The sequence below is a fragment of the Musca domestica genome, unplaced genomic scaffold, assembly GCF_030504385.1.
Source record: "Musca domestica strain aabys unplaced genomic scaffold, Musca_domestica.polishedcontigs.V.1.1 15, whole genome shotgun sequence".
NCBI lineage: Eukaryota > Metazoa > Arthropoda > Insecta > Diptera > Muscidae > Musca > Musca domestica.
Genome location: NW_026712207.1, coordinates 1,401,210 through 1,425,035, shown reverse-complemented (window position 1 = coordinate 1,425,035; position 23,826 = coordinate 1,401,210). Strand labels below are relative to the sequence as shown.

Sequence of the window (23,826 nt, the reverse complement as noted above, 5' to 3'; positions counted from 1 at the left end):
AACATATTTTTTTAATTTTATCAAATATTTTCTTCAATTGTTTAAAAAAAAATTTACAAAAAAAAATATTAGCAATTAAAAACAATATTTTTTAAAATAAAAAAATATTTTTTTAAATGAAAAAATATATATTTTCTTGAAAAAATATATTTTATTTAATTAATAGTAATATTAAAAATAATATTTAATTAATTTTTTTAAATCCCCAAAGGAATAATAACTTTTTGTTAATTATAAAAACTATTTTAATGTTTTTAAAAATTACAAAAAAGAAAATAACAATTAAAACAAAATTTTCTAAAATATAAAATATGTTTTTAAATTAGAAAAACATTTTCTTGAAAAAAAAATATTTTGTTTTTTTTTTAATAAATAATAATGTTTTAATATTATTTTTTTTTATTTCTTTGTTCTTATTTTTGGAATCCACCATAAATAATATAAAATTGTTTTTTTTTTTTTAATTATAACAATTAATTTTTTATATTTTTTGCTACAAAATATGTTTTGTGTTAAACTTAAAAATATACCATTTTTATGTTGTTTAATTTTTAAATGTATTTAAATTATATTTTTTCGATCTTCCATAGAAACTAGTTTCCTATAGATTTTAAAATATTTCCACACAGTTTTCCTAAAAAAAAACATTTTATTTGCAGTTACTACATTTTATTTTTATTAATACGAAATATTAATATGATATATGATTTGTTATTATTTTTAATATAATTAAAAATATTCTTGTTTGATGTTTTTTATATATTTACGAATCTGATTTGTATACGGATTTTTTAGTTCTTTATTATTACTATTTTTTAGTTCCAATATAATTCAGTATTTTGTTATTGTACTTGATTTTGTTTGTAGTTTTATTTATCCTTATTTCTAATAAAAAAAAAACAGACAATTTAATATGTTTTTATACACAATCCTCGCATTTTTTGTGTTAGTTTTAAAAATGGTGGCAGAAAGCTGGTTTAAATAATAAAAAATAAAAATTATTTATTATTGAAAATTCTAAATGATTTCGAGTGCTCTGTCAACCCTCTGTTTACATATAAAAATTGTAAAATATTTTAAAGAAAAATTTATTAAAAATAAAGAAGGAGGTTTATTTTCACTTATTTTCAATTTTTAGAGAAACAATATTGTAATTTAATAAAAAAAAAAAAATAAAAACTCCTGTTGCCACCACCATATTAAAAACATCAGTCATAGTTTCAACCAAATACAAAACTTTTGTTTTTTTTGCACCTCGCTTCTGTTTATTTTTGTGTTCCTAATCAAATAAAAATATATGCTATTTTTGTTTTATAAGAGTTAATTTATAAAAAATATAACATTTAACCTAATATGAAATTTGTTATGGGCTCTTCAGTTTTTTTTTAATTAAATTTTTTAAATCGACTGATTGCCTTGAAAAATATGTATATTTAAAAATTATATATATATTTTTTAAATGTTTTAAGGGAAAATTTTAATTTCTTTATTATAAAAAATATGAATAAAATGTTTAATGGTAATATTTTTTAAGCTGTTTCGTTTTTTTTAGTTTTTAACTATTTTTAATTCATTATTATTATTTTTTTTTGTTAATTTAAAATTGTTTTAATAATATAAAAACATGATTGTGCAATAGATTCAAATTTCCTTCAATTTAGACTCTTAACGTCTTCTAGGACCCTTTTAGAGAATTTTATTACAAATAATTTTTTTTTGTTTTTATTGACTTGCTATTGTCCTGATCTGGATTTTCTCCGTAATTATTGACAAACTTGAATTTTGTCGCACACTGTAATCGATAAAATGTTCTTTGGAAGAAACAAATATTATTTGTTTAATTATTTTAATTTTTTTCCGTTAATGTATTTTTAAATATTTGTATTATTTTATTTATATGCATTTTATAAATTTTTTTTAATTTCAATGTTAAATATTTTGTTAAAAACATTTTATTTTTTTAAATATTTTTTTTAATATTTTTTTTAATTTATAATATTTTGTTTTTAATATTTTTTTAATTTATAATATTTTTTTATTTTTTTAATATTTTTATATATTTTTTTAAGTTTTTATTGTTTATTTTATAAATTCAATGTATTTTTAATATTTTGTTAAAAACATTTTCTTTTTTAAAATATTTTTTTATTTTTAAAATTTTAATTTTTTTATTTTAACCTATTTTAAATATTTTTTTTTAAGTTTTTATTTTTTTAAGTTTTTTAATTTTTTAATTTTTTTATTTTTTTAATTTTTTATTTTTTTAATTCTTTATTCATTTATTTTTTTTTATTTTTTTTTTAATATTAGTATAATTCAGTATTTTCAATATTTTGTTAAGAACATTTTCTTTTTTTAAATATATATATTTTTAATTTTAATAATTCATTTTTATTTTTTAAATATTTTTATAACTTTTTAAAGTTTTTATTGTTTTTTTTTTTAATTTCAATTATTGTTAAAAAACATTTTCTTTTTAATTTTTTTGTTATTTTTAAATATGGTGTATTTATTTTTTTCTTTTTTTCAATATTTTTTATTTTTAAATATTTTTTATTTTTAAATATTTTTTATTTAATTATTTAATTTTTTTTTGTTTAAATGTTTAGAAATAAAACAATATTTAAAAATAAAAAAAAATTGAAAAGAAAATGTTTTTATTTTATTTTTTTTTTAATATTTTTATAATTTTGTTTAAAGTTTTTTTATTGTTTTTTTTTTAATTTTTTTTTTAATTTTTTGTTTTTTTTATTTATTTTATTTATTTATATTTTATTTTTTTATTTTTTTATTTTTTTTTTATTTTTTTTAATTTTTTATTTTTTTTTTAAATTTGCATCAAAAACAAAACTACTCCAAAAAATATATAAATAAAATAATATTTAGAAAAGTTTTCTGTTAATTTCAATGTATTTTTTTAATATTTTGTTAAAAACATTTTCTTTTTTTAATATTTTTTTTATTTTTATATATTTATATTTTTGTAATATTTTTTAAAGTTTTTTTTTTTAATTTTAATTTTTTTTAATATATTAATTTTTATTTTTTTTTATATATTAATTTTTTATTTTTTTAATTTTTATTTTTTTTTATTTTTTATTTTTTTTCTATTTTTTAATATTTTTAAATTTTAGTTATTTTTTAATTTTAATTTATTTTTTTTTATTTTTATTTTTTAATTTACTTTTTTTTTTTTTATTTTTAATTTTTATTTATTTTATTTTTTTTTTAATTTTTTTGTTTTTTTTTTAATTGAGGTGAATGATTCTGAAATCTTGTGTTTTTTCTTCCATACATTTAAAACAATTCAATTTTGTGTTCAGTATTAGTTTCCTGTTGTTGCTATTGTAAAACTTTGTCTTAAAAATAACAATTGAAATACAAAAATTACTGAAACGAGTTTTTTTTTAATTTTTGTAAAATTACACATAGCTACTAAAACTTTTTATAAAGAGAATTTTTGTAAACAATTTTATATAAAAACAACAACAACAACAACAATTAAATATCTTATTAATGAAAAAAATAAAATAAAACAATACAAATAATGTGTGCAATATTTATTATATATAAAGATAAAAATAAAACAAGAAGATAATTATGAAGAGAATACAAAATGAAATCCCAAAACTTAAAAAGCTTATAACTTATAACAAGAAAAAGAAGACGAAGAAGAAAAGAAATTTCAATTTAAAAATTTCTCATAATTAAAAAATAAATATAGTTAATTAGAAAATTAATTTTTTTTTATTCGAAAAAAAAAATGAAAAAAATAATTTTTATATTTATAAAAATTTAAAACAAAATATGTTGTAAATATGAAAAATAAAAGAGAAAATTATCCAACAATTAAATGAATATACATATATTATACATACATATATATAAAGAAAAATTAGCAAAGACATTTTTTGAAACTTTTTTAGACTTCTTTACATACAAAAAAAAAATAATAATAAATAAATAAATAAAATAAAATTACTAAACAAAATTTATATATAACAATCTAATAGCAAAATCATGTTTTGTTTAAGAAAAGATATTACAAAAAGAAAAATGTTTAAACATATATGTGAGGAGTTCCGAAATTGTTTTGAATTGTAATAGAAATTTAGGATTGAGACAAAAGGGATTTAAGCCACAGGGGCCTAATTTCCGATATTTATATTAAAAAAAAAACTTGTATATTTAAATATTTTTCTCAAGCAAGTCAAAATATACAGGGTGAGATAAAAAAATTGCAACAAAGTCGAACCGCCATATTTTTAACATTTTTTTTTTTTGAAATTTTACTGAATGAAAGCAAAATAAAATAAAGCAAAATAAAAATTATAGCGTTTGACTTTGTTGCTGTTTTTTTATCTCACTCTATATATATCGGAAAATGAAGTGATCGATCGAATGAGAGAATTAGTCTCCCTTGTCAAGAATAACTCGGCCCCTCTCATAAACAGACCTCTTTTAGTCCAGCAAAAATTTCATTATTCAATTTAAGCTTTTTTTGGAACCTCCCCCTCGGAATATGGAAAAAATATTGCTTCAAACTTTAAAATTGGCAATAAGAGTTTATATGAAATGAAAAATTACAAAAAAAAATATTTTATAACCTTAAAAAAACCAAAAAAAAAATTAGTAAAATTTTTCTAGAATTTTTATTATAACAAAATATAAGAAGATACAGTTTTTTAAAACTTAATTAGTGAAAATTAAAAAAAAAATATAGAAAACAAATATAATTCTGCAAAAGAATCATCCTAATCCTCTAATTATCCTAAACTCAAGTTCCCTACCCGGCCCACTAAATAGCGAACAGATTTTAAACATAAAAGTATTAGCAAAAATTTATATTAAAAAAAAAAATAATAATTAATAAAAACAATTAACATTGAGACCTTTTTCCTTTGCTCCATTAAATAAACAAATAGAGTATTTTTGTAAAACATATCGTTCTCTTTAAAAATATATTAAAAAAAAAAAAAACAAAAAAATAAATAAATAAATTTGTAATAAAAAAGGGTCTTATTTAATACAAAAAATATATATAAACTAAAAAAATATTTTTATAGCAAAATAATAAAAAACCACTTCAAAAGAAATGCATCACTTGAAAAAAACTACTCCAAAAAAAAAAAAAAAAAAAAAAAATAAAATAAATAATTATAATAATATATAAATAAATAAAAAAAAATAATATTTAGAAAAAGTTTTTGTTAATTTCTATTGATTTAATTTTTTTACTTGATAAACAACAATTTTTATACTTTTTTATATATCATTTTTTTACATAACATAATAAAAACCCCCAAATAAATAAAAAACATAAAACAAAATATTTAAAAAAAGTTAGTTATTTTTTAAATATTATAAAACAAAAAAAATATATATATTTCTATAATTAAAAAAAAAATAATTACATATACAAGACATTTAAACTTTTTAAAAATATATATAAAAAAAGAAAAAAAGAAGAAGAAAATTTCTTTAATGTTTCTTGAAAATAAATAAAAAATATATTTATATATATGACTATGGCTTATCTATATTTTCCACTATATATTTCTATAATTCTCACCGCCTCATGTTAATTTAAAAAAATATAAAAAAAATAAATTTAAAAAAAAATACTGTTTAATGCCAACAAAGCTAATTTGTTTTTTAAATCTCCCCTTAATACAGTTTTTGATACAAATTCTTTTTTTTATTTTTATACGCCTTTTTTTACATGAAAAAAATATCTAATAATATTATTAAGATAATTTTTAAACCTATGTGTTTTTGTTGTTATAATTTTCGTTTTTGTTTTTGTTTTTGTTTTATTTTCTTAGACTTTTTTTTAGAAAATTGTATAACCTTTTATAAAAAAATCAACCAACCAACTATTAAAAATTACATGTTTTTTAAATAAATTGAGATTGTGTTTTATTTCAAATCTGAGCCTACTTTTTTAGGTATTTTTTATTTATTTTTGAATTATGCAAAAAAAGTGAAATAATTGCTTCGAGCTTACAATTGGACAATGTGAATTATCGAAAATCAACGTATCCATTTTTACCATTCATTTATTCAATAAGAAAAAAAAGAGAAAACAAAAGACAAAAAGAGCAAACAACAATAAATAATTTTCTTCACTTTGTGAGAGATACTTTTTTATGTATTTTTTAAGAATATATATTTTTTCTAAGTCATCAGAAAGGGATGTAGAAAAATTTTAAAATCTTTAAATTTTAATATCTGTTAAAATAACGGCAAAGTCTGGAGGGGCCAACTATATGATAATTCATAGCACTCTTTATTTTTATCACTTTTCTTCCTAAAAAAAATCCTTAAAGATTCCCAAAAGAGAGATTTTCGTTGTTAAAAATCGATTATACAAAAAATTTCACCCAGTATAACTCTTGAAAAAACTGTTATACTTAAATTTTAACTGTTATAACATATTAAAACAGTGTTTTTAGTAGAAATCAATGAAAATACCTAATTTGGGGTGAGTATAACAGTTATAAAAACTGTTATACTATTTAAAAGTGTTATACATGCATTGTTTTCGATATAAAAATGTTAACCTATTATAAGACTTTAAAAACGAGCTTTTTAGTAATAATGAATGGAAATATTTAATTTTTGTGAGTATAACAGTTACAAAAACTGTTATACACCATTTCAAAGTGTTATACACACATTTTTTGCAATATATATTAAACTCGATTCACACCTATTTGAATTAAATTTCTATCAGAATATATCTAGTAATATACCAACGCGGATGAAAGGTGGTCTAAATTGGTCCACTTTTTTGGTGGTGAATTCCCAAATAGAGATTTTCGTTGTTAAAAATCGAATTTACCAAAATTTGCACCCAGTATAACAGTTGAAAAAACTGTTATACTGAAATTTTAACTGTTATAACACTTGAAATCCGCGCTTTTTAGTAGAAATAAATGAAAAAAATTAATTTGGGGCGAGTATGACAGTTATGAAAACTGTTATACACCATTTGAAAGTGTTATACATGCATTTTTTGCGATATAAACCCGATTCACGTATATTTGAATTAAATCTCTCTCAGAATGTTACTATAAATTCACTAACGTGAATGAAAGATGATCTAAATTGGTCCAGTTTTTCTGGTGGTGACTTCCTTCAGTGCTTAACGTTTCTTATCATCTATTCTTATTTAGCAGGACTTTCCGTGACAAATGTACACTTTTGTTCCTAAAAATTCCTAAACGATTCACATAATGGAGATCTTCTTCGTTAAAAATCGATTATACAAAAAATTTCACCCAGTATAACAGTTGAAAAAAACTGTTATACTTAAGTTTTAACTGTTACAACACATTAAAACCGCGTTTTTTTAGTAGTAATAAATGAAAATACTTTATTTTGGGTAAATATAACAGTTATGAAAACTGTTATACACCATTTGAAAGTGTTATACATGTATTTTTTGCGATATAAATAAATATAAAATTAATTTTAGACTTTAAAAACGAGATTTTTAGTAGCAATGAATGAAAATACTTAATTTGGGGTGAGTATAACAGTTATGAAAACTGTTCTACACCATTTAAAAGTGTTATACACACATTTTTTGCAATATAAAATAAACTTGATTCACATCTATTTCAATGAAATCCCAGCAATCCACCAACGCGGATGAAAGGCGATCTAAATTGGTCCACTTTTTCTGGTGGTGACTTCCCTTAGTGGTTAACGTTTCTTATCATCTATAATATACATACATGTGCATTAGCTCCTACCACTCTTCATATTTAACAGAGCTTTCCGTGACAAATGCACACTTTTGTTCCTAAAAAATTCCTAAACCATCCCCAACAGGGAGATTTTCGTTGTTAAAAATTGAATTTACCAAAAATTTCACCCAGTATAACAGTTGAAAAAAACTGTTATACATAGATTTTAAACCATTATAATACTATAATACTATTAAACCATTATAATACTATTAAACCGAGATTTTTAGTAGCAATGAATGAAAATACTTAATTTGGGGTGTGTATAACAATTATAAAAACTGTTATACACCATTTCAAAGTGTTATACACACATTTTTTGCAATAAATTGGTTCAGCTTTTCTGATGATGACTTCCCTCCGTTGTTTAATTGTATGGTTTTGTGTGTGACCCATTAACTAGGGATTTGTAGGGCTAAAAATCCAAACCGACTTTTGTTTGTGATAAACACTGCAAAGTTGGCTTTTCGAGAGCGATTTCAATTTTGAAAAAATCGATTTTGCCCATCTTTTAATATTCATATGAGCCAAAAAGTAGGCAACGGTTAAAGTGAGCTTGTGTATATACAATGGATTTATTAATAAAAATGTTGACAATGAAATGCTGTAAAATGAATAATTTTGTAAAAAAAAATATTGAAAACATATGATTGCATATCTTTACTCTCTTAACTCTATCATACTAATGGCTTGTAGATTTGAAGGAAATCTGTTATACATAAATGTAAATGAGTGGGTGGCAACATAACAATGATTTCATTTCTAAACAAAGGTAAACAGCAAATTTCATTGTATATAACAGTTATAGAAACTGTTATACAAACTGTAATACGTCTATAAAAACTTGTTTGAACCTTTATACAGCAAAAAGAAGTGTTATACATGTATAAAACCGATATACGTCCACAAAAATCAATTTCTCTCCCTAGGGTCTGCCAAGATAAGCTCTGTGAAGTAGGTATTTAGTTAATTTAAACAAATTTTAAGACAAAAGTTTATCTAGTTATGGTTCTCTATCAAAAAATTACATGTGAAATGCCTTCCCTCAATTGCATATCTGTTCAAGCTCTTCTTCAGCTACAAGATCTCGTGTCATATAAGTTAAAACAATGATTTGAATGGACTGATATCGAAGGATTTTCCTCACATGTAATATTTCTGGAAGATATTTAATACACGAACGGTGTGTGAAAAGTCAAGACTCGAAGGTGGATTTATATTAACTCTTCTGTTAGGATACCTCCGGAAGGTATCGTATGGATACAAAGGATCCCTACTAATCGAACATCTACCTGAGGACTTCTATTAATAGAGGAATAATACATAATATATAATTGTGTTTATGAATCATTTTAAAAATGTTCAGTTACTGAAGATTACTTAAAGATGACCCATTCGTAGAAACCCATGTTTTTATACCCTCAGCCATATGGCTAGAGAGGGTATATATCATTTAATATGGCCAATCGTGGATCAAAATTTTGAATATCCGTGAAGCTCATAAAACACGAAATTAACAAATGATTCCATTCAGACTTGGTTCATCTTAATATTTCCATATACACAAAATCTGCTATAAGAATGGTAGGGTCAACGTTTTGAATAACCAAAACGATCATAAAATCCGAAATAACCATCCTATTCTCTTCAAATTTCACACATCACAATATTTTCATTAGCCCAAGGTCTGGTGTGAAGATGGAATGTATCGGACCACTCTTTCTGGTACCTACCCCACAAAGGGTCAAAATTTTGAATAACCAAACCATCATAAAATCCGAAATAAGCATAAGATGCTCTTCATATTTCACACATCCCATTATTTCTAGATTTGTTCTGAAGGTGATATATATCTGCCAACCCCTTCTGGTACCTCACCCACAGAGGGTCACAATTTCCAATACAATATATCTGTCATAACTTGCGAAACAAGTCGGGGATTCTTTACAACTGGTCAAATCTTAATATTCCTTTTAACCAGAAATCTGATATGAATATGTCATTTATCGAAATTTATGATTTCGTATAAAATTTAGATATAAATGTTTGATTTCCAGGCGCCCTTGACCACAATGGCCACCAAAATCTCCGGATACTAATACTTTGAACTATTGTATCTGGTGTATTTTGGAAAGCAAGGTTGGGACTAAAAAATAGCAAAGTGTCTTAGGTCAGATACGAATTGGTCAATATTAGCCTAAACGAAAATTTCTACATCAACGACACTTACTGGGGAAAAAGGAGATCCCCTTTTCCCAAAAAGTGCTTTTTTAAGTCATTATCGACTCAATATCGACTTCTCACTACCCACAAAACTACAAAAAAAGAAAATTATTTATTGTTGTTTTTCTTCAAACATTAATTTTTAATAGACTTCCAAATAGCCACAATAAATCTGACAAACAAACAAATAAAGTTAAATAAACAATAAAAACCACAAAATACAAAATAAACAATAAAAAATCATTTGTAAAAATAAATAACTCTCTCTCTCTCTATCTTTACTCAAATGATCTGCAATTTAAATTGAAAGACTTAATTAATTTTTTAAAGAAAATAAAAAAATAGATGAGTTTTTTATATGAAAAATACATAAATAAAACGAAAATAAAGTGTTGTATAAATTAATAAAAACAATAAAAATAAATATTTTATTATAACAAAAAATTAAAAGAAATGTAGTACAATGATTAGTTCTATATTCTCTTTATTAAAATTTAATCATTATTGCTATTTATGATAATGAAAAACCAATTAATATTTAAATAACTAAATATAAAACTGAAAAAAAAGCTTACAAGTTTTCTTAAATGAAATTAAAAATTGAAAAAAAAACTTTACATAAAAAATAAAAAACACAAAACGCCTTTGAATTCAAAACGACAAAACTTTAAAACCAAAAATGAAAAAAATCTGGAAAATTGGCTTTTTATATAACCTCTCCAAACAACTACAAGTATAATCCTATTCTCTACTCACTCTACATACCTATACCAAATTGCAGCCAGTTTTATAAAACTCTAAACAAAATGCATACGAAAAAAAAATTGAAAAAAAAACAATTGAAATAATCATGAGTTTTAAAAGCATTTAAATTTAAAACAAAAATATAAAATTAAAAAAATACAAATTATTTTTTGAAATTTTTCATAGCACAATTTTTGTATAACATTATTAAAAAATAAATAAATAAAATTTAAAAAATGAGAAAATAGAAATCATTTAGCATTAAAAAATTATAATGAAAAATAAATAGAAATCATATTTTCCGTAGCTAGAAGATTGAAAACCTGTTTTAATTAGTGAAATTAATTGGATGGCTATCTTTTGTCCAAGGGGTCTGTGTATATGAAGGGGTGGTTTGAAAGCGGAACATTCAAAAAAAAAAAAAAAAGAATAATAATAAAGAATTCTTAATATGAATTAAAGAAATTCCCATTTCAAAAATATTTTGATACTTCAAAAAAAAAAAAAAAAAAAATGAAATATTGAAAATAGAACAGTGTTAGCATATTTGTTAAACGAGGTTAGACCTTGTTCCATATGGACCCTAAAATTTGCAATATTTTGTTGTTGCAAAATATTTAGGCTTAATCCAATTATTGTTGTTTTTATTAGTTTATTAGTGGAGAACGATGGCAGTGTTTACCAGGGGGTAAGGCAGGAAATACCTAGGTTTTGGATAGAGCTACCAATCCCTTCCCCTGCATTTTGTCCGGGATATTTTCCCCAGAATTTATTTTTAAATTGTCATAGGAGTTATTTTAAAATAACTTTTGGGGAGAATATCCCAGACAAAAAGCAGGGGAAGGGATTGGTAGCTCTATCCGAAACCTAGGTATTTCCTGCCTTACCCCCTGGTAAACACTGCCATCGTTGTTTTTATAAAAACAACAATAATAACTATTTCGCAAGAAAAAATATTGAAAATTTTAGGGGTCCATGTGGACCCAAGTCTAACCTCATTTATTTTTCCTCACCAGTTTATTATTTTTTTTCCTGTTCGGAACCACTGTTTATCACACAAGCAGATACACATGCCCCTCGGAAAAAGATGCAAATAAATTCGGTACCTATAAATTTCTTAGAAACTTAAGTTTAACACTCGTACCCTTATATAGCAATTTTCTACACCAATTGTAGTCAAATCTGGCAACACTCAACAAATTTTGTAGATGTTCTCCTACCTTGTGACCTCTAGATGACCTTCTATGTATAGAAAGTGTGTGGAAAATGTTCTAAATATAGAAGACCTGTGAAAAATCTTTTTTCTGGAGCAGTTCTTTTATGGAAGATCTCCAATCGCCGTGGAAAATCCTTTGAAGACCTGTGGAAGGTCTTTCACCCATAGAAGTACTCTAAGTAGAAGGACTTTGGTCTATAGAAGACCTGTAGAAGGTTTCCTGTCTATGGAAAACCTGTAGAAGGTCTTCTGTCAGTAGCGAACCAATTGAAGGTCTTCTGCCTTTGTAAAAGGTCTTCTGTCTATGGAAGTCCTGTAAAAGTTTTCCTGTCTATGGAAGACCTGTAAAAGTTTTTCTGTCTGTGGAAGACCTGTAGTAGGTCTTCTGTCTATAAGAGAGCTTTAGAAGGTCTTCTGTCTACAGAAAAAAGACTTATATATGCTCTTCTGTCAATAGAATACCTGTAGGAGGTTCTTTGTCTATAGAAGACCTGTAGAAGGTCTTCTGTCTACAGAAGACCTGTAGAAGGTCTTCTGTCTATAGGAGACCTGCAGAAGGTCTTCTATCTATAGGAGAACTGCAGAAGGTCTTCTGTCTACAGAAGACCTGTAGAAGGTCATCTATCTATAGGAGACCTGCAGAAGGTCTTCTATCTATAGGAGACCTGCAGAAGGTCTTCTATCTATAGGAGACCTGCAGAAGGTCTTCTATCTATAGGAGACCTGCAGAAGGTCTTCTGTCTATTGAAGACCTGTGGAAGCTCTTCTGTCTATAGAAGATGGTACTCTTTCTATAGAAGACCTACAGGAGGTCTTCTGTCTATAAAATGCAAATAGAAGGTATTCGATCTATAGACAACCTGTAGAAGGTCTTCTGTTTATAGAGGATTTGTACAAAGACTTCTGCCTATAGAGGGCTTGTATAAGGTCTTCATCTATAAGAGACCTGCAGAAGGTATTCTATCTATAGGAGACCTGCAGAAGGTCTTCTGTCTACAGAAGACCTGTAGAAGGTCTTCTATCTTTAGGAGACCTGCAGAATGTCTTCTATCTTTAGGAGACTTGCAGAATGTCTTCTATCTATAGGAGACCTGTAGAAGGTATTCTGTCTATGAAAGGCCTGTACAAGGTCTTCTATCTATGGAAGACCTGTACGAGGTTTTCAGTCTCCGGAAGACCTGCAGAATTTTGTCTGTCTATTGAAGACCTACCTTAGGTCTTCTATCTATTGAAGACCTGTACAAGGTCTTTTGTCTGTAGAAGACCTGTAGATGGCCTTCGGTCTATAGAATACCTGTAGATGGCCTTCGGTCTATAGAATACCTGTAGATGGCCTTCGGTCTATAGAATACCTGTAGATGGCCTTCGGTTTATAGAAGACCTGTTGAAGGGCTTCTGTCTATAAAAGACCTGAAGAAGGATATGCAAATGGTCTTCTGTGCATAGAAGACACATAAAAGAGATTCTTTCCATAGAAGACTCATGCAAGATATTCTGTCCATATAAGATCAAGAGTAGGTCTTCTGTCTATAGAAGACCTGTGGGAGGTCCTCTGCCTATAGAAGACCTGTAGAAGATCTTCTGTCTATATAAGATTTGAATAAGGTCTTCCCTCTTCTGTAGAAGTTCTTTTGTCTACGGAAGACGTCTAAAAAGTATTCTCTCTGTATAGATCTCATGAATAGGGTCTTATGGCTATAGAAGACCTTTAGAAAGACTTCTGTCTACACAAGACCTGTTTTTTTCAATAGCCCTTTTTAAGATTTTCTCTCTGACTCCCTCTCTCTCTCCCTCTCCCCCTCTCTCTCTTCCTCTCTATAAAACCCCTATGCAAGATAAAGGAGAACATGTACAAAATGACCATTCTTCATATAGTACCTAAATCGATTATATATAAATTAATAAATATATATATTTTTAACCAAACATAATTTTAAGTTAATCATTAAAACAACAACAAAAAATAATTAAAAATCAAACACATCCTTCCATTAGAAACACACAAAAATATTGAAGAGTAAATTCAACTAGAATGATAATACCCTTACAAATAATTCCTTTAGCAAAATATTAAAAATAAAAAATAAATAATTAAAAATATATACTATATAAAGAAATAATAATTTATCATAAAATTAGATGATTGAACAAAAAATTAGCTAAGAATATTTTTTCATATGGATTTTTTTTATAACAGAAAAAGAAAGTAAAAAAAAAAAACAGAAAAAGAAAAATAATTACTTCTAAAATATGAAAATAATTCTTTTAAATTATTTTTAAAAATATAATATATATAAATAATATATAAACAAAAAATTATTATATATTTAATAATATTAAAATGGAACTTTTTGTAGTTTTTATTTTTTTCTATAAAATATTTTTTATTGAAAAGTAAAACCCATGAGTAGCAATGTATTAAAAAAGGGAGATATATTTTAAAGGGAAAACATACAAATAAAAATAAACTCATTTAAAATTTTCAAAAAAAAAAAAAAAAAAAAAAGACAAAAAGATATAGATCTGTAAAGATAACCTAACCCCAGAGACAGATTCAATTCAAGTTTTTTGCTAAACAATATTTAAAGAAATGATATATACCGATTTAAAAATAACACAGAACATAATAGATGAAATATATATAATACAAAAATCAATAACAACAACAAATTAAAAAAATACTCGAAAAAAGAAATAAAAATTATATTTTTCAACAAAACTTCCCCCCAACAAGGAAACATGAAATAATAACAACAAATAATAAATTAAAGAAAAAATAGAAATTCAGACACACATAAAATTTTCCAACTTATTACCAATGTGAAATAAATCAAACGAATAACAATAAAATAAATAAAAAAATAAACAATTTCGAAAATATACCATAGCTGCAAAACCTTAACTCTTTATACTCTCTTCCCCTATCTCTCTCTCTCGTAATCAACATTTTTCGATACATATTCTCCTACTCTTTCTATTGCAATATTTCTTCTCACTATATATTGAAGAGTTATGAACAAAATTATATATAATTTATACAAAGTTAAAAACAAAAACAGCTGAAATTACAACAAAAAAATAAAAATAACAAATTAATAAACTTGTAAACTTTTGGTGCATTCAGAAATAAAATAATGAAAAAATACAGATGGACAAAAATTAAAAAAAAAAAAAAAAACAAATAAAATATTATATAATATATAACACTATTAAAAAAATGAATGAAAATGAGAAAAAAAAACTAGAAAACAAAAATATTCACTTAATAAATAATTTTTTTCTGAATAAAAAAAATGTTGAATGGAGTTGTTATTTGAGGAGGTGGCGGAAAAAAGACATAGCTGGTAGTTTATTTATCCTAGATATAAGGAAGATTTATACAAGTTTGGGAACATTTTATATAGAAAGAATACCTTCCAATCGTCTTTCAAAGAAACGCCCTCTATATACAAGATCTTCTATACAGAAGATCTTCCGAGGGTCTTTTGTGTATACATATGGGATTTCGTAGGCTTTTTAAAAACGGAAGTCCTTTTCAAGAGTCCACTACAGAAAATTACCTTCTAAAGGATTTCTAGTGACAAAAAACCTGGACGTTTGAAAGGGTTTTATAGAATATCGAAGAAGGTCTTCTGTCTATAACAGTTCTGTGAAGAATCTTCTGTCTAAAAAATATGTGTAAAAGGTCATCCCTTTATAAAAGATCTGTAATAGGTCTTCCCTCTACAGAAGACCTGTTCAGATCGCCTGTCTATAAAAGATCTTGTGTCTATAAAAGAGCTGTAGAAGAAATATCGCTATAGAAGACCTATAAAAAATATTTTATCTATAAAAGGCCTGTAAAAGGTCTTCTGCTCAGAAAAAGCCTGTAGAAAGTCTTTTGTCTATAGAAGACCTTTAGAATATCTTCTGTCTATAGAAGACCTGCAGAAAGTCTTCTGTCTTCATTAGACAAGGTCTTCTCTCTATAGAAGACCTGTTGAAGGTCTTCTGTCCATAGAAGACCTGTAGAAGGTCTTCTGTCTATAGAAGACCTGTGGAATGTCTTGCCTATAGGAGGACTTCTGTCCATAGAAGTCTAATGGAAGGTCTTCTGTCCATAGAGGACCTCTAGAAGGTCTTCCCTCTACAGAAGACCTGTGGAAGATCTTCTTTCTATGAAAGATCTTCTGTCTATAGATGAGCTGTGGAAGATATTTTGCTATAGAGGACCCATAAAAAAATATTCTCTCTATATAAGACCTGCGGAAGGTATTTTGTCTATCAAAGACATGCAGAAGGCCTTTTGTCTATAGAAGACCTGTTGAAGGTTTTCTGTCTATAGAAGACCAGTGGAACATCTTCTGTCTATAGAAGACCAGTGGAACATCTTCTGTCTATAGAAGACCTGTTGAAGGTCTTCTGTCTATAGTAGACCTATAAAAGTCGATAGGAGACCTATAGAAGGTCTTCTGATCATAGAAGACCTGTAGAAGATCTTCTGATCATAAAAGACCTGTAGGAGGTTTTCTGTCCATAGAGGACCTGTTGAAGGTCTTTTGTCCATAGAAGACCTGTTGAAGGTCTTCTGTCCATAGAAGTTGGTCTAGGGGACCATCTACTTTTCAGTAGACAACCTCTGAGCCCATCTACTTTACAGTAAACGTCCTCTAAGTCCATCTACTTTAGAGCAGACGGCCTCTGAGCCCATCTACTTTTCAGTAGACGGCCTCTGGGCCCATCTACTATACAGTAGACGGACTCAGGGCCCATCTACTTTTCAGTAGACGGCCTCTAAGCCCATTTACTTTACAGTAGGGGGCCTCTGAGCCTATCTGCTTAACAGTAGACGGCCTCTGGGCCCATCTACTTTGCAGTAGACGGCCTCTGATCCCATCTACTTTACAGTAGACGGCCTCTGAGCCCATCTACTTTACAGTAGACGGCCTCTGAGCCCATCTACTTTTCAGTAGACGGCCTCTGAGCCCATCTACTTTACAGTAGACGGCCTCTGAGCCCATCTACTCTACAGTAGACGGCCTCTGGGCCCATCTACTTTACAGTAGACGGCCTCTGGGCCCATCTACTTTACAGTAGACGGCCTCTGGGCCCATCTACTTTACAGTAGACGGCCTCTGGGCCCATCTACTTTACAGTAGACGCCGTCTGGGTCCATCTACTTTACAGTAGACGGCCTCTGGCCCCATCTACTTTACAGTAGACGGCCTCTGAGCCCATCTACTTTACAGTAGACGGCCTCTGAGCCCATCTACTTTACAGTAGACGGCCTCTGGGCCCATCTACTTTACAGTAGACGGCCTCTGGGCCCATCTACTTTACAGTAGACGCCCTCTGGGTCCATCTACTTTACAATAGACGGCCTCTGGGCCCATCTACTTTACCGTAGACGGCCTCTGCGCCCATCTACTCTACAGTAGACGGCCTCTGGGCCCATCTACCATACAGTAGACGGCCTCTGGGCCCCTCCAATTATTAGTAGACTGCAAAAGTAATTAAAGAGCACTTTGAGAGGAAAAAATTGCCCCTCATCCACATTTTTAGAAATCTTCCGACTAAATTTTTTCTGGATCTGCACATTTTAGGTATTTAGTGTCATCGGCAGTATTGCTGATAACAATACGAGAATCTTTTGGTCAGTGCTCATCCACAAGCTAGCCACCAAAGATGTCTTTTTGGACCATTTTTCAAAATACGTTTAAAAAATCCACTCAAACGGGATCAAGTCAAGATTTTCTACGAAAAATTTTGTCATAAAATTCTACTATAGGTCCTAGAATGCATCAAAGGTATAAATCTTTCCTAAAAGCCAGGAAATCATAAACATTTCATTTTAGGGTTAAAATCGTACTTTATGTGAGTCTTGGAAAAATTCTCCTACAAAACATTAATTTAGACGGATGACGTCAGAGACAGAAATATTCTTCACCAAATTTCACTATAAGTCACCAAAGAGAAGAAATGTATATATCCTTTATATATGAAGAAAATATATGCCTCAATGTTGTCAAAAAACGCGAAATTGTTTCCTAATTTTTTCAATTCGACAAATGTAGAACTTTTTCCTAACTCGCTGCAAATTTTTGATAATTTCTTTCATTTCCCCTTTATTCCAGATCTGGCAGCATTGAAGGTGTCTCACCCACATCTGTTGGACCAAATCTAATACAAGCTCTGTCGGGTGGTGATGCCACGTCTATGGGCACATGGAAAATGATCAAAGGCAAGGTATCACAGACAATTGAAGACATTAAATCATCTAAAGGAAGTAATTTCACAACGACCACCATGACACCTCCCGTCTATCCAACTGTCGTAATTAAGGGTTTGTTTTGAAATATTCCAAAATTTCAAAAAGAAAAATTCTTAAAATTCAAAATTTCCCTTCCAGGCGGTGAACAACAAAATCCCCAAATGGAATTCGATTCGGATCAGGAGACAAAAACCTCCATCAGCGAGGATCTTTCAATGGAACATGATCGTCGCAGCAGTGGCGGCAGCAGTAAAAACAAACGCTCCAGCAAATTGGAAGACTCCGATACAGATTTTGAAAATGAAATCCTGTTGGAAGGGGACTCTGAACATTCACGTTTACGTCGGGGTTTTGCCCATCTCAAATCGAAAGTAAAGGCCAAACATGAAGCTCATCAGGCCAAGAAGGCCTCAACTTTGACCACAGCTGCTGTGCCACCCACGGCCATAAGGCCATCTGTGAAGAAGGATACCAGTCCCAGTAGAAGTACCGGTTCCTCTTCCTCATCTACGTCACTGAGGGGTAATTTCTTGAGAAGACGGCGTAATAAGGGTGTTGATGCTGCAGAACAGGCTTCGCCCACAAATATTTCACCCGTTTCCGCCTTGGCAGCCACTGTGGCCAGTGGAGAAATGGCTGCCGCCGTCCCAGTTGTTGTTAGTGGCAAACCCGCCAAGAAATCCTCCAAATCTGTGGTGGATGGTGAGAAGGCCAAAAAGGACATAGAAATTGAATCGGGTGTGGAAATGTTGGAAGACATGATACCACCCGTTGCCGTTAGCCATAATGATGGCGATAGCACCACTACCCAGAACGATCATCAGGCAAAACGTGATGAATTAGATTTGCCTCTGTCACAGACAACCAGCACCACAGCAGCTGGTGGAACAACAGCATCAAGCCATGAGGTTAAGGTGCTCTATGAAAATCCGGCAACCATTACCAATGTACCATCCTATGATTCATTGAAATCCAGCACCACATCGAACATGCAACAAAATGGCCATGGGGCGGCGACATCGACCAGAGAAAAATTGCGTAACTCCATGACGCTAATTGTAGATCGCGCCAAGGCCTTACCGCTGCTTTCCATATTGGGTATAATTGTCATACTCATACTACCCATCCACGATTTTATACGCGGCGTCCTGACATGTATCCTAAGTATTAGCATTATAGAGGCTATATGGCAATTGATACAAAATGTTATTGAATACTTCACCATCAGCATAAAACCGGAAAAGAAAAAGTTCCAAATACCCGATTATAGTAAAATGTCGATTTGTGAGGTGCCAGCCGTAGAGGAGTTTAAGACGGTGAAATCTTATAAGGTAAGTGAAGTATATTTGAATTGGTAATATATAATGGCATTTTATTCCTCCTCTTTTCCCAGGGCTGGATGAACGAAGTTGACAGTTATGATCCAAATACCTTTCACATATCTATGCTACGCCCGGTTTATATCAAATTGGACGGTATGGGTTTTATTTTCCATTTTTTCCAACGATGAAATATTAATATATCCTTTTTCTTAACTTGCAGGTTCCGTTTTACATATCTCCAATACCAATGCCCGCATACCCAAACGGGCAATGTGGAATGAACCACCCATAGATCGTAAATCGATTGTATTTACAACCCACCGTAGTTATAATTTATTGGGTTGTCGTATTGAACTGTTGCCCATCGGTTTAGCTAGGAAAAGGTAAGTCACTTTATTTTAACAAATCAGCAGGATTTTATTTATATAAAATCTTAGACCCCTATTTTCATACCCTCCATTTCAAAGGAGAAAAAGGATGAAATATGTCACACAAAAATTTATCATAACCCAAATTTAAAATCTCCTCCCCCCCTTTTTAGACATTTCAGTCGCAAATATCCCATACAGTTGATAGTGAAACCCTATAAGGAGGGTAAAAGTAGCAATACCAATGGTGAAGTTTCCAAACCCATTGCATCGAAACATCGTCGATTTAGTCGACATCGTGTCAAAACAGACAAACCGGAAGTCAAGGAGACAAACGATCCCAAACAAACACAAACGGAAGGTGTAAAGACCGAGGCTGAAATCGATTTCGGAGCCACAATTATGAATGCTGACGTAAGTAGAGAAAATAAGGGGAAAAATTTTCAAAAATGAAGTGTCTAAATATTTAGTTACAGAAACTACAAGATGACGTAAATCCCGATGAGGATCTAAATGCCATTACCGTACCCTGTGGCGATGAAGTGCGTATTTTGTTATTTGCCCGAGCAGCTAGGGAGAAGGAAGATTGGTAAGATAAGAAATTAAGATATTTGGAAAATCAATAGTTGGGTAAAAAAAAAACCTTTTAAAAATTTGGAAAAAATAAGTTGGGAAATGGGTAAACTACCGATTTAAGGACCCAGAAAACCTTTTCAATTTTGTGTTATGGACTTCGCTTGGTTTATGGATTATGGAGCTACCAATGAAACTGCAATCACTTTACTCAAAGGCTCCGGTACCTAGGGTATTAGCAAGTCCTGCCCTGGAGTCCTGCCCTTCTATAGATACTAAATAAGGTGCTTTCCCTAACCATGGGGAACTTTCAACTGTTCAAATTGTTTTTTTTTAAGTGTGGAGTTTTAATTTAAAAGTGTGAACATTTTACTACTATCTTCATCACCTTCACTTAAAATAATGTGACTCCCTGTGGTGATAGGATCTTCGCAAATGTACATAGTTCCACTCCTGGCAACTTGAAACTGAAACAGAAGTATTGATGCAGCAGTGGTGTTTTTTATGATAGTAACATGCCCCAGACCATGTAGGTAAGACCACCGTGACTTGGAATGAAACTTCATCGTTGTTCCTATGAAGTGAGACCATCCACAAACCTTCCTCCGCGTTATTTTATCTTCAACAAACAACCATGGAGAAAAGGACGGAAGCGATAAAATAATTGGATATTTTTAAATGGGCTTAGACCTATCTGGCTGATGCTCTCGATAACTCAGAAATTTAATATTCGATTTGTCTCGAATCTTTTCGCAATATTTGCAATATTAAAACCAGTAAAAAAATATCAAAAAAATTCGGGCGGGGCCGAATATATGATACCCTGGACCACTTTGGGTATTTAGTAGAGCTCCCGTAACAAAAAAGTTTATATTGGGAATTTATGTGAAGTAGATCATACCAACTATGAACCAAATAAAATGGCTATAGTGCTTGATATGACTTCGATAAGGAATACAGGGTGAGATAAAAAAAAACTGCAACAAAGACAAACGCCATAATTTTTACATTTTATTGAATGAAAGCAAAAAAATGTCGGAAATAGCATGAAATTTTAGAATAAGTTTAGATTTGTTTGAATTGGTCACCTTTGTCACGAATTATGGCCTTCAAACGGCCAATGAAACCGTCATTGCCCGAATGTTGGTCTGCGGTATTTTGGCCCATTCCCGGCGAAGCGCTTGCTTGAGGTGATTGACACTTTGCTTTCCAAAATGCTCCAGACATAATAGTCCAACGGGCTGGTATCTGGAGATTGTGCCATTGTGTGCTGGAAATGAAGCGAGGAACCTCATTTTGTAACCATTCTTGGATGGCGCGTGCTGAGTCCTACTGGAATGTCCAAGGTCTGCGGCCAAAATTTTTGTGGGCTCAATGCTTTAATACACCCTCCAGAATATTTTCGCGATAATATTCGGCATTTATTATGCTGCCACGGACGATTAATACGAGCGAAGAGCGACCATCGGCTGTTATGGCGGCCCACACCATCACCATGGCCTGAGTTGGCTTGAGTTCTGGTGGCCAGCCGAAGGTTCACATTTTCAGCTGACCTCTTTGGCAAGTAAACACGATAATTTTGTTTGTTTCCAAACTGCTGGACAACGAATGTTTCCACATCGGAGACGGACAAAACCAAATTCGGTAGTTCACCACTTCGGCCAAACGAAGCAACTCTTTAGCTCTTTTGACTCTATTTTCTTTCTTTTGCGGTGTAAGTTCTTGCACTTTTTGGAATTTCAATGGCTTTATCCCGAGCTCATTTTTCAATATTTAGCGAATGTTCAGCTCACGTGCCATTTGTCGGCCACTGCGATGCGGGTTTCAATCAAGTCGCTTCCTTTTTTTTCGAACCATTTCTGCTGATGTTGCTGTTTTCTTCCGTCTACTTCCTTGACATATGTCGAGCTACGCAGACACAAAAGATTTATTCGCATTTAAATATTGGAGTGCTCTAACGATAGCCACTTCTGGTTTCCAGCCAAATAAAAATAAATCACACTCTCACGCTTGAATTCCTCCAGAAATAACTTTTTTTTCGGAAAATTCTCACCAATAACGGCTAATATAATATAACGGCTACATTCGGTATTTTTAAGATTTTACCAAAATTCTTAACGGATTTTATTTTTTTGAAAATTTCCAAACTCGTTCCAAATAGTGGAGGGTATTCAAATTTCGGCCCGGCCGAACTTACAGCCTTTTTACTTGTTTTGTATTGAATATAGTAGGCTGTGGCTTCGGATGGACATACATCGTTAAATCGACTTGGAATGTTATGGGGTCTACGGCGAACATTTCGAGGTGTTGCAAACGGAATGAGAAAGTAAATATACCCTCCTCTTATGATTAAGGGTATAAGATGGAGTCAAATGGCACTTCCTGGCTAAACAATCGTGGATTTTTTTATTAATTTTTTCAAGGACTTTCTGGCAAAATATATTGAAAATTTTGCTTTTTCGCAAGGCAAATAATGTATATCTGTCGGAAAACCGATCGATCCTTTCATATTTGTTTTTTGTACTTATAACTAGTTGATGTACTTTTTTGGTCGTAATGCTCTATTTTACGAAAAAATTTTTTGTGTATTTTGATTTTTGTTTTCCTTTCTTTAAGTTTCTCTTAGAAAGAACATTCCGGAAGATAGTACAATAAAACTCCAATTGATTTCTGAATTGTTTAGAAATGCGTGTTCATTAGAAAATATTTTGCCTATGAATATTTCATTTGAAGAAGAGCGGCATAGAATGCAGGATGAGGATCAATACACCTCTAATTTCTAAGATGGAATTTACCTTTTCCAAAGATTACTATGTCTCATTATTTTACAATTCTAATTGTATTCTAATTTTTCTCTTTTTTTCTCTCTTCTCCTTCCCAGGTATCGACGTTTCGTGTGTGCCAGCAACGGTGATGTCAATGATCAAGATTTACATTTGAGCAATGTAAAATTAATTGATGACAAAGGTCTACAAGCGGCAGCCACCCGGGCTGCCCAAATGATAATCAATCCAAAGGTTTTTAGCCCCCAAAAAATATTCATTATTAAAACTATATGTATTGTTGTTATTGTTCAATTGTAAATGTTAATTTGTGTATATATAGCTGTGCTATAAATGTTCGTTTTGTCTGTTTTTTTTTCGTTTATCTCTTCCTCTCTGTTCTTATGTTCAAAATGTTTGTTTCCAATTGTAATAATTTAATCAAATATATATATACACATTACAGCCTAGAGAGAATTCAGCAACATCGGTGAAATTTACCGTGCCCGAGTCACAGCAATCTTCATCGTCTATCACTTTCAATATTGATGACAATTTTGATGTGCGCATGCTTTGTGTTTGAATTGAATTTTGGTTTTGAGATTTTGAATTTG

General features: G+C 29.6%; 1 protein-coding gene across 10 annotated transcripts in view; it reads left to right on the top strand.

Annotated features, from left to right (window-relative positions):
• LOC101898721 (testis-expressed protein 2) overlaps nt 1-23,826 on the top strand; it is a 98,421-nt gene that overhangs the window by 67,073 nt on the left and 7,522 nt on the right. For 8 of the 10 annotated variants that reach the window (XM_059119461.1, XM_059119456.1, XM_059119458.1 and 5 more), the window contains 8 exons: nt 18,051-18,259; nt 18,326-19,518; nt 19,581-19,662; nt 19,730-19,892; nt 20,051-20,291; nt 20,348-20,466; nt 23,332-23,467; nt 23,679-23,774. In XM_059119461.1, coding sequence (XP_058975444.1) covers nt 18,051-18,259; nt 18,326-19,518; nt 19,581-19,662; nt 19,730-19,892; nt 20,051-20,291; nt 20,348-20,466; nt 23,332-23,467; nt 23,679-23,774 — 2,239 coding nt within the window. The remainder of the gene's footprint in view (nt 1-18,050; nt 18,260-18,325; nt 19,519-19,580; nt 19,663-19,729; nt 19,893-20,050; nt 20,292-20,347; nt 20,467-23,331; nt 23,468-23,678; nt 23,775-23,826) is intronic. The other 2 variants (XM_059119462.1, XM_059119464.1) reach the window with 2 other exon arrangements.